The sequence below is a fragment of the Bombina bombina genome, chromosome 2 (genome assembly GCF_027579735.1).
Source record: "Bombina bombina isolate aBomBom1 chromosome 2, aBomBom1.pri, whole genome shotgun sequence".
NCBI lineage: Eukaryota > Metazoa > Chordata > Amphibia > Anura > Bombinatoridae > Bombina > Bombina bombina.
Window position 1 is genome coordinate 1,021,445,512 of NC_069500.1, and position 12,374 is coordinate 1,021,457,885.

At 40.7% G+C, this 12,374-nt stretch overlaps 1 protein-coding gene and 1 non-coding gene across 7 annotated transcripts in view; both read right to left on the reverse strand.

The window, feature by feature from the left end:
• Positions 1–12,374, reverse strand: part of ANXA5 (annexin A5) — a 194,263-nt gene that overhangs the window by 75,924 nt on the left and 105,965 nt on the right. For all 6 annotated transcript variants that reach the window (XM_053703609.1, XM_053703610.1, XM_053703604.1 and 3 more), the window contains 2 exons: positions 3,415–3,505; positions 1,937–2,016 (listed from right to left, as the gene is read on the reverse strand). In XM_053703609.1, the coding sequence (XP_053559584.1) occupies positions 1,937–2,016; positions 3,415–3,505 (171 nt within the window). The remainder of the gene's footprint in view (positions 1–1,936; positions 2,017–3,414; positions 3,506–12,374) is intronic.
• LOC128650605 (U5 spliceosomal RNA) lies at positions 8,077–8,191 on the reverse strand. The gene has a single exon (XR_008400885.1). It is a non-coding gene; the product is annotated as a U5 spliceosomal RNA (small nuclear RNA).

Sequence of the window (12,374 nt, forward strand, 5' to 3'; positions counted from 1 at the left end):
CCCACATTATTAGGTGCCTAAATGCTTTTGGCGCCAAGAATGACGCCACATCCGGCGACGCCGACATTTTTGGCGCAAAACATCAAAAAAATGACGCAATCACAAACAACTTCCGGCGACAAGTAAGACGCCGGAAATGACAAAGAAAATTTTTGCGCCAAAAAAATCCTGCCAAGAATGACGCAATAAAATGAAGCATTTTCAGCCCCTGCGAGCCTATTAGCCCACAGGAAAAAAAGTCAATTTTAAGGTAATAAAAAAATTATTCATATGCATTATCCCAAATAATGAAACTGACTGTCTGAAATAAGGAATATTGATCATCCTGAATCAAGGCAAATAAATGTTTAAACACATCTATTTAGAACTTTATATAAAAGTGCCCAACCATAGCTTAGAGTGCCACAAAAAAATAAGACTTACTTACCCCAGGACACTCATCTACATGTAGTAGAAAGCCAAACCAGTACTGAAACGAGAATCAGTAGAGGTAAATGGTATATATAAGAGTATATCGTCCATCTGAAAAGGGAGGTAAGAGATGAATCTCTACGACCGATAACAGAGAACCTATGAAATAGATCCCGTAGAAGGAGACCATTGAATTCAAATAGGCAATACTCTCTTCACATCCCTCTGACATTCACTGCACACAGAGGAAAACCGGGCTCCAGCCTGCTGCGAAGCGCATATCAACGTAGAATCTATCACAAACTTACTTCACCACCTCCACGGAAGGCAAAGTTTGTAAAACTGATTTGTGGGTGTGGTGAGGGGTGTATTTATAGGCATTTTAAGGTTTGGGAAACTTTGCCCCTCCTGGTAGGAATGTATATCCCAAACGTCACTAGCTCATGGAGTCTTGCTAATTACATGAAAGAAATGTCCATACTGCAGTATTGGATATAGAAAGGTGGCATACAAACAAAAGACATAAGAAATCAGCTCCCCATATAAGTTTGAAAGAGCAACTTAGAATATAATGAACAGTTGATATGCAGAGGCAAGTCTTACCCAGCAAGACAAGAGATTACACTAAAAGGGGCAGTTGAAGAAAAGTATTGATGTACCTTAAAATGCTTTAATTTAATCTGAAATGCACTGCTCTGTATTTCAAAATTACTTTTTATGACCCTTTCAAGGCTGTAAACCTTTTTTAGTTCAATAGGAGGAGGAATAAATCAGCATCAGCACAACTGGCTGGCTATGAACCATTTTGCTCTAAGGAATTCTGAAATCCTTTGTGTGCACTACTTTTATTAATGAGCTATAAGGTGGTATTGACTACACCCCCCTGTATGTACAATACACTCAATAGTTCTGAGTGAGGACAAACCTACAGTATTTATAAACTATTGAGGTACAAAAATGATGATGCAAGCAGTTGAATCCTACAAAGAAAGGGAAAAATTAAAGGGAAACAGAAAAACCAACAGAGAGAACATAAAGAAAACAGGTTCAGCAATCTGCAATGTGCTCTGCTCCCACAAAGCATAATAAGAATTCTCTCTCAAAAGGAAGCCGAAAAATGAATGCAGATTTCCTTAGTAAACAAACATGTAAAGTTCTGCCAATGCTGAAGGAGTTTAAAAGGATTATACAAAACATTTCTGCAGCCTAAATCCAAGAACATATAAATAATAAACATTATATTTTACTTAGGTTATTGGAAATCAGTACTATATTTCAGTTTGTTTTTAATATAAAATGTGAATTAATCATTTATAGGGAGTTTTTTTTTTTCCTTGGGGAACAATGGCTCTCATCTACTGTGCTGTAGTGAGAAATAGTTTCCAATGACTCTTATCCCATAAAAGCCTATGTGCCCATCCATGTGTTCTACTGCAAGGTAACACTATACTAGTAAAGATCACCCCAAATACACAAATTAAGGAGCTATAGATCATACATACATAGGCCCAAGAAGGAATATTACCTGGACAAGGACAACAAGCATCCTCTGGAAATATCCAGATGTGTCTCCTGTAATGCTTTCTTCTAGATCACATCCATATTCTGCAGGAATAAAAATAAATAATCATACATTTGAATTTGATACGAATGCCAAACATGAGGGCTTCTATTTATTAAAGGGCCATAATACCCAAATGTTTAAACACTTGAAAGTGATGCAGTATAGCTATAAAAAGCGGACTAGAAAATATCTCCTGAACATCTCTATGAAAAAAAGAAAGATATTTTACCTCAATATTTCCTCAGTAGCCACATCCCATTGTAAAGGATTTCTAAGCAGCATTTTAGTGTGTCTGTCCTGGGACAGCTTAGGGGATATGAGTCTCGTGCACTCTCATATTATTTCCCTATTCAGATTACTATGAAATCACATAAGAGTTAAGTCAAATCTCATGAGATCACAGTAAAAGAGTTCATGACTTCAGCACTGCTGATGCTGATTGGCTGCTGTTCATTTCTTCATTGTTTTTAATTTTTTTTTACCTGCAGCTGGGAGCAGCCGAGTATGACTTTTTATACAGAACTTACTCTGCTTAGCTGAGGAAATTGTAAGGTAAAATATCTTCCTTTTTTACATAGAGATGCTCAGGTGATAGTTTCCTGTCAGCTTTTTACAGTTATACTGCATCAGTTTCAAGTGATTTAGCATATGAGTATTATGTCCCTTTAAATACTGCTGAGTGAACTGTACAAGCCCTATATGGTTGTTGTACTATAGTGCTAGTATTAGTCCCCTTTAAAAGAAGTATTACTAGAATGATAACAGGCAAAATAAAGCATTAAAATAAAAAAACTTGCTGTACACTGTATTAATGGGTTGGTAAAGTAAAAGTTAAGCTCATGATTTAGAGGGTGCACTTACATTTTTAACAACTTTCCAATTTACTTCTATTATTGGATTGGTTTTGTTCTCTTCGTATCCTTTGTTGCAAATCCAAGGTTAGCTCAGGAGTAGCAACACACTACAGGGAGCTAGCTGAACAAAGGATGCTAAGAGAATAAAGAAAATTTGATAACAGAAGTAAAATAGAAAGTGGTTTAAAATTGTATACTCTGGGTTTCCTATCCCTCTAACGATTGTGTGGAGACTGTTAGCCATAACATTCTTGCACCAACTACATCCTAAATGCAAGGTTATGGTCACCAAATTCATGGCTGTGACATAGCTCAATAACATCTAATGTTACTCTCTTGGCAAAAGAGGCAAGACATGACAACACTAACGTAGAACTATAAAAAGAGTGCTTGTGATTAAATATTACAAGCTGTAGGCATACGGTTACTAAATAACTACCATTCTCTTGGTAACATGTTAGCCAGTTAACTAAATGAAAAATATACATTTCTTTTTCATTGGCCAATAAAAAGTGTATTACTTATACAATTTGCTTGTTTTATTTTATTAAATAATGACCAAAATACTCTGTATAAAAACTATACCTTGATTGTAAACTTCTTTGGTTTTTTCGATTTCTTCTGGAGTTCTTGAGGCAAGAATTTCTATTAGTGTATTCTCACAGGTACCTGCTCCCTGGGAAGTGGAAAATTAAACATTTTAAAGCAAAATATAGAATCTTCAATACATTCTTAAGCTTTTCCATCTTGCACTTATGTTTTTCTTTCATTGTACCTTCAGGTATAAATTAGCTAAAAGCCCTCAACAAGCTCTGCAGTTCTCATATTATTCAATGCAGCTACAAAGAATGACATGGGAACTGGTTAAGTTTAAGAGATGATGAAAGGTTTTGTAAATTTACTAAGCATTAGTCTCTAAAGAGGTATTGTTTAAGTGCAAACATGATAAATATATATGATAAATGACACTAAGTTCTAAAAGAATGCGTTTAAAAGCACCACTCAATGCAGTAGAATTGCATAATTAACAAGTACATAATCAAAAGACCATGGGGGATATTTATCAAGCCGTAAACCGCAAATACGCTGGAATTCAGCAGCGTAATTGTAGAGAGCTTGATCCGACCTAGTTATTAAAGTCTACAGAACGTCAAAATTTGAAATCTGTAACGTAAAACATACGATCGACCACTCTCAATCCGACACTTACGTCATTACAGATGTTCCGAATTCACATTTGGCACTATTTGACACTTTTTAAAAGTTAAGTTAACAGGTACGCTCGCGGCTATTCCAGCCCAGCGTACCTGGTTTTCAATCCGCACCCCTGGAGGCCGCAGATGCCATAGGAATCAATGGTAGTCAGCGAAAGCTGCCATATATCCCAATGATTTCTATGTTAGAAAACCAGTTACATTTACACCTAACACCCTAACATAAGCCCCGAGTCTAAACACCCCTAATCTGCCGCCCGACACCGCCGCCACCTACATAATGTTATTAACCCATCCCGCCGCTCCCGGACCTCGCCGCCAATAAACGTATTAACCCCTAAACCTCTGGCCTCCCACATCACTACCACTAACAAAACCGCCAGCCCCCCACATCGCCATAAACTAAATTAAGCTATTAACCCCTAAACCCAACAATCTGCTAACTTTGAATTAAAATTACCACATCCCTATCTTAAAATAAATTTAAACTTACCTGTAGAATTAAAATAAACTATTTTAAACTATTAATTAAACCTACCCTAACTATTATACTACACTTAAATAAGACTACCAATTAAATTAACTAAATAACATATTAAAAAAAGCCTAACCCTACTCAAATTATTTAAATTTACTACTATTTAACCATATTAAAAATTACTAAAAAACTGCAAAAAAATTAAAAACGCTAAGTTACAAAAAAATAAAAATACTACATTACGAGAAAAAAAAAGAAAAAAAAACCACCCAACAGTAAAATCCACCACCCCCACAACCAACCCCGAAATAAAAACCCTATCTAAAATAACCTAAGCTCCCCATTTCCCTGAAAAGGGCATTTGTATGGGCATTGCTCTTAAAAGGGCATTATTTAGCTCTTTTACTGCCCAGACCCTACTCTAAAAATAAACCCCCCCCCCCCAAAAAAAAACACTTAAATAAACCTAACACTAACCCCTGACGATCCACTTGCAGGATCCATCCAGCCGGCAAGAAGTCGTCATCTAGGCGGCCTCTTCCATCTTCATCCATCCAGCGCGGAGCGGGTCCATTCTGAAGACATCCGGCACGGAGCTCCTCTTCAATAGGTCACCGCCGTAAACTGGAACTTCAATGCAAGTGACGTCATCCAAGATGGCGTCCCTTGCATTCCTATTGGCTGAAAGGTTCCAATTAGCCAATAGGATTAGAGCTGCTAAAATTCTATTGGCTGATTGGAACAGCCAATAGGATTTTAGCAGCTCTAATCTTATTGGCTGATTGGAACCTTTCAGCCAATAGGAATGCAAGGGACGCCATCTTGGATAACGTCACTTGCATTCAAGTTCCAGTTTACGGCGGCGACCGTATTGAAGAGGAGCTCCGCGCCGGATGTCTTCAGGATGGAAGAGGCCACCCGGATGAAGACTTCTTGCCACTCGAATGGATCCTTCAAGAACTGTAAGTGGATCGTCGGAGGTTAGTGTTGGGTTTATTTAAGGGTTTTTTGGGTGGGTTTTATTTTTAGGGTCTGGGCAGTAAAAGAGCTAAATGCCCTTTTATGAGCAATGCCCATACAAATGCCCATTTCAGGGCAATGGGGAGCTTAGGTTATTTTAGATAGGGTTTTTATTGGGGGGGTTGGTTGTTGGGGTGGTGGGGTGTTTGTATTTTTATAGGTAAAAGAGAGGATTTCTTTGGGGCAATGTCCCACAAAAGGCCCGTTTAAGGGCCATTGATAGTTTAGTGTAGGCTAGGGTTTTTTTTATTTTGGGGGGGGCTTTTTTATTTTGATAGGGCTATTAGGGGTAATTCTTTTTTATTTTTGATAATGTGTATTTTTTTTGTAATTTAGTGTTTATTTTTTTTAGTTTAATAATTTTTAATAAGGTTAAATAGATTTAAATAATTTTTTAGTTTTTTTTTTTAAATATGTAATTTAGTTAATTTAATTATTGTAGTATAATAGTTAGGGTAGGTTAATTAATAGTTTAAAAATGGTTTATTTTAATTCTGCAGGTAAGTTAACATTTATTTTAAGATCGGGATGTGGTCTTTTTAATTTAAAGTTATCGGCTTGTTAGGTTTAGGGGTTAATAGGTTTAGTTAGTGATAGTGATGTGTGAGGCCAGAGGTTTAAGGGTTAATACGTTTATTTAGGTGGCGGCGGGGTCCGGGAGCGGCGGGATATTGGTTAAACATTTTGTCTTAAAATTAAATGCATTTGAAAAGCAAACTGTTGACAGTGAACATTTTATTCATACAATAAAAAGTTGACAAAAAGGATGAAATAATTAACATAGCCACACCCTTTAATGACTGCCAAGCAAATTCCTATAAGTGAATCACATTTGTAATTTTTTTCCATCAGAAATGTATTTTAACCTTTAAAAAAGGAAAGCATACACTTCTTCAAAACCCGATTATTACACATGCTAAGTTCCTAAGGTAAACTGAATTTAATGGGATGCTATAAAATCATTTAATAAAGGCGTACTCGGGTGCAAATTTAAAAGCATGACAAGATAATGAGAATATGTAAGACAGGTTGATGCATCATTTACAGTATATATTTTCTTTAATAATGTAGAGTAAGAGGATTTCTGAAATGTATTTATGGTCTTAAAAATAATGATGTAAATTACTGAAAAACAAAATTAATTATGCTTACCTAATAATTTTCTTTTCTTCTGGTTGGAAGAGTCCACAGCTGCATTTACTACTTTTGGGAATTCAGAACTTGGCCACCAGGAGAAAGCAAAGACACCACAGCCAAAGGCTTAAAAATACCTCCCCCACGTCCTTGTTCCCTTGGCAGAATGACTGGGGGATGAGGGAACAGTAGGATAAATATCAGGGTGAAAAAGGTGCCAGAAGAATAAAAAAATAAAAAAAAAATAAAAATATGAAGAAACGGCCACCCCATATAAAAAACGTGGGCGGGGAGCTGTGGATTCTCCCGGTCAGAAGAAAAGAAAATCATCAGGCAAGCATAATTTAAGTTTTCCTTCTAAAACGGGGAGAGTCCACAGCTGCATTCATTACTTTTGGGAAAACAATACCCAAGCTATAGAGGACACTGAATGCAAAAAAAGGGTGGGTAGACAAGGCGGCCCATGCAGAGGGCACCACAGCCTGAAATTACCCAAACACCTGACCAAAAAAAAAACTGCTTCCCCAGAAACAGAAGGATACAATCTGAAAGGACCAAGTAACTGCCCATTAGTTAAAACCAGTAAGGCCCTAGATAGAGACTCACCAGATTCCGAGCACAAAGCCCCCAAGGAGACAAGTCCCGCAGGGGAAAAAAAAACAAAACTCAAGAGATCTAAAGACCAACAACTAGGGTAACAACTAGGGTAAAAAGAACCCCAGCAGAACGCCAAGCGCAAACCAAGGTTGCAACAGGACAAAAACGTATAGAGAACAAACTCTAGTAACCGAACAGAGAGAAGGGAGGAAAAAGCCCCTACCCCTATCTGAATGGAATCCAAGGGACCATGTAAACTTCCCAACCCTGGAGACCTAGAGGGATAAGGTAGATCCCATCCCTCACACAGAGTGCAATCCACACTCATGAAAGAGCGACTGAGGGATAAAAACCACCCCGGGAACCACCTAAAAATAGCACCATAAAATGTTATCATGCTCCAGGCTTCTCTTCTGCAACAGAAGTCTAGCAGACACCAGCTGCTAACACTAGCCATCCAAGCTAGGAACTGCACCAGGACTCCCACAGAGGGAACATTCCGAAGAAGTGCAGAAACCAACTCCCTCCTAGGCAAAAACAGAAAAGTAGGAAAGCATCCAAAACCAGCAGAGAAAGGCTCCCCGCTGAGGAAGGAAACACCATGAAACTTCCCACTTAAGGAGAGATCACAAGACCTCCAGAACCCCCCAGTGTAAGCGTTAGCAGGATCCGCTTCTGGAACCCGCCAACAATCAGGAACAGGACAATGAGGACTGAATACAATCCCTCTGATGCCCCACCCAAAAGAAGAAATTAGAACCAGTCTGACATCTAGGAACAAAAGGCCTCCTCTACCATGTTTTAGCTCTGCACGGGGCAGAGCCTCAAAAATTATTGAAAGCTCACGGTTGTTCCTCTCCACAGAAATCTTTACAAAAAAGGCGAAAGATTTATTCGATCTGAAGAGAAACCAGAGTATAACGAACTCCTCATCCGAGTTAGCAACTCACCACCCAACCAGGTCAGCAAGTTACACCAGCACCACGTGGATGAAATAGACCTTAAGGAACAGAAATCAGCACCCAACCAGGACCAGCCTGCTACATAGGGCACTCCAGAACTGACCCAGGCCACAGAAAAATCAAAACCCCAGTAGGGATCGACAAAAGGATCTATAGATATAACAATGTAATAACACCTTAACATGCAACTTCCGCAGAAGTGCCCAAGCGACCACAAAATCTCTAGTATCAAATTCCAGAGAAGAAATGTTTCCCAACGGAAAAATTATAACAGACATGAGCTTCTTAAAAGGAAATAAAATACATCCTAACCGGGTCAAACAAAAAGAGTGCAGCACCCGCAGGTGAATGCCCAAGAAAAATGGGTACACTAACAGGACCAGCCAGCCAATCAGAGACCCCATTTGCCCGAAGCTCAGAACTGGAATAAGATACCCAAAAAGAAAAGTAAATTGCAGACAAGGAGAATAACTTCATCCCCACACGTCTAACCTAGCTTGCCATCCGGAACAGAAGATCGAGGATCCCTCAACCCATCAGGACTGGGATCCTCCAGCACTGCCAAAACATGCTGCAGAAGGACAGGAAGGTGCATCAGTCTATAACGAAAAGCAAGACTTACCTTCGCCGGTGCAACTGACGACCCCGACGGATGGGTCCTTGAAGCCTCAGAGAAAACCGCTTCCCCAGAGGGCTGATCTGACCCAGACGATCCCATGCCTGATGAGCCCTGGTTAACAGAACACGGACAGTATCTCAGCAACACCTCCCTCCCTGAAAGATGTAAATGCGCCAACGCCATAGATATGGCCATGCGGAACCGTGCCGTAACCTCTGGAGGAAACAAGCCACCGGAAAAGGGTTAACGGCATTAGGGACACCTGCTTGCATAGCCAAAGAAGGTTCTAGGGCACGCGCCTCACAGGATATGGGATCCCCAGGGGCGGATGGCTCGGCGGACTCCAAGTTCCCTGTTGGGGAGAAAGGTGCACTCTAAAGAGGCATGCTGAACATAACTGATCGGCATGGATTCCATTTCATACTCTTTGCAAGAAAAAGTAGAATCTGAATCAGAGACATCCGTCTCCAAAAGAAAAACAAAACATAATTTATGCTTACCTGATAAATTTATTTCTCTTGTAGTGTGTTCAGTCCACGGGTCATCCATTACTTATGGGATATATTCTCCTTCCCAACAGGAAGTTGCAAGAGGATCACCCAAGCAGAGCTGCTATATAGCTCCTCCCCTCGCATGTCATATCCAGTCATTCGACCGAAACAAGACGAGAAAGGAGAAACTATAGGGTGCAGTGGTGACTGGAGTTATATTTTAAAATTTAGAACCTGCCTCAAAAAGACAGGGCGGGCCGTGGACTGAACACACTACAAGAGAAATAAATTTATCAGGTAAGCATAAATTATGTTTTCTCTTGTTAAGTGTGTTCAGTCCACGGGTCATCCATTACTTATGGGATACCAATACCAAAGTTAAAGTACACGGATGAAGGGAGGGACAAGGCAGGAACATTAAACAGAAGGAACCACTGCCTGTAGAACCTTTCTCCCAAAAACAGCCTCCGAAGAAGCAAAAAAGTGTCAAATTTGTAAAATTTGGAAAAAGTATGAAGTGAAGACCAAGTTGCAGCCTTGCAAATCTGTTCAACAGAGGCCTCATTTTTAAAGGCCCAAGTGGAAGCCACAGCTCTAGTGGAATGAGCTGTAATCGTTTCAGGAGGCTGCTGTCCAGCAGTCTCATAGGCTAAACGTATTATGCTACAAAGCCAAAAAGAGAGAGGTAGCCGAAGCCTTTTGACCTCTCCTCTGTCCAGAGTAAACGACAAACAGGGAAGAAGTTTGCCGAAAATCCTTAGTTGCCTGTAAGTAGAACTTCAGGGCACGGACCACGTCTAGATTATGCAAAAGACGTTCCTTCTTGGAAGAAGGATTAGGACACAATGATGGAACAACAATCTCTTGATTGATATTCCTGTTAGAAACAACCTTAGGCAAAAACCCAGGTTTAGTACGCAGGACTACCTTGTCTGAATGAAAGATCAGATAAGGAGAATCACAATGTAAGGCAGATAACTCAGACTCTTCGAGCCGAGGAAATAGCCATCAAAAACAGAACTTTCCAAGATAAAAGCTTGATATCAATGGAATGAAGGGGTTCCAACGGAACACCCTGAAGAACTTGAAGAACCAAGTTTAAGTTCCACGGAGGAGCAACAGTTTTAAACACAGGCTTAATCCTAGCCAAAGCCTGACAAAAAGCCTGGACGTCTGGATTCTCTGCCAGACGTTTGTGTAAAAGAATAGACAGAGCAGAAATCTGTCCCTTTAGCGAAGTAGCGGATAAGCCCTTTTCTAAACCCTCTTGTAGAAAAGACAATATCCTAGGAATCCTAACCTTACTCCATGAGTAACTCTTGGATTCACACCAATATAAATATTTACGCCATATCTTATGGTAAATTTTTCTGGTAACAGGTTTCCGAGTCTGTATCAATGTATCAACAACCGAATCCGAAAACCCACGCTTTGATAGAATCAAGCGTTCAATTTCCAAGCAGTCAGCCTCAGAGAAATTAGGTTTGGATGGTTGAAAGGACCCTGAATTAGAAGGTCCTGCCTCAGAGGTAGAGACCATGGTGGACAGGACGACATGTCCACTAGGTCTGCATACCAGGTCCTGCGTGGCCACGCAGGCGCTATCAGAATCACTGATGCTCTCTCCTGTTTGATCCTGGCAATCAGTCGAGGAAGCAACGGAAAAGGTGGAAACACATAAGCTATTTTGAAAACCCAAGGGGCTGCCAGTGCATCTACCAGCACCGCTCCTGGGTCCCTGAACCTGGATCCGTAACGAGGAAGCTTGGCATTCTGGCGAGATGCCATAAGATCCAGATCCGGTTTGCCCCAACGACGAATCAGTTGAGCAAATACCTCCGGGTGTAGTTCCCACTCCCCCGGATGAAAAGTTTTCCACACCTGGGATGTAGATCGCTGACAGGTGGCAAGAGTGTGACTCTGCCCAGCGAATTATCTTCGAGACTTCCAACATCGCTAGGGAACTCCTGGTTCCCCCTTGATGATTGATGTAAGCCACAGTCGTGATGTTGTCCGACTGAAACCTGATGAACCTCAGTGTTGCTAACTGAGGCCAAGCTAGAAGAGCATTGAATATTGCTCTTAATTCTAGAATGTTGATTGGGAGGAGTTTCTCCTCCCGAGTCCACGATCCCTGAGCCTTCAGGGAGTTCCAGACTGCTCCCCAGCCTAGAAGGCTGGCATCTGTTACAATCGTCCAATCTGGTCTGCGAAAGGTCATTCCTTTGGACAGATGAACCCGTGACAACCACCAGAGAAGAGAATCTCTGGTCTCCTGGTCCAGATTTAGCAAAGGGGACAGATCTGAGTAATCCCCGTTCCACTGACTTAGCATGCATAGTTGCAGCGGTCTGAGATGCAGGCGCGCAAATGGCAATATGTCCATTGCCGCGACCATCAAGCCGATTACTTCCATACACTGAGCTACTGATGGGCTTGGAATGGAGTGAAGGGCACGGCAAGCATTGAGAATTTTTGATAACCTGGACTCCGTCAGGTAAATCTTCATCTCTACAGAATCTATAAGAGTCCCTAGAAAAGGAACCCTTGTGAGTGGTAACAGAGAACTCTTTTCCACATTCACTTTCCACCCATGCGACCTCAGAAATGCTAGAACTATCTCTGTATGAGACTTTGCATTTTGAAAACTTGACGCTTGTATCAGAATGTCGTCTAGGTACGGAGCCACCGCTATGCCTCGTGGTCTTAGTACCGCCAGAAGTGAGCCCAGAACCTTTGTAAAAATTCTCGGGGCCGTAGCTAACCCGAAGGGAAGAGCTACAAACTGGTAATGCCTGTCTAGAAAGGCAAACCTTAGGTACCGATAATGATCTTTGTGAATCGGTATGTGAAGGTAGGCATCCTTTAAGTCCACTGTGGTCATATATTGACCCTCTTGGATCATGGGTAGGATGGTCCGAATGGTTTCCATCTTGAACGATGGAACCCTTAGGAATTTGTTTAAGATTTTTAAGTCTAAGATTGGTCTGAAGGTTCCCTCTTTTTTGGGAACCACAAATAGATTTGAGT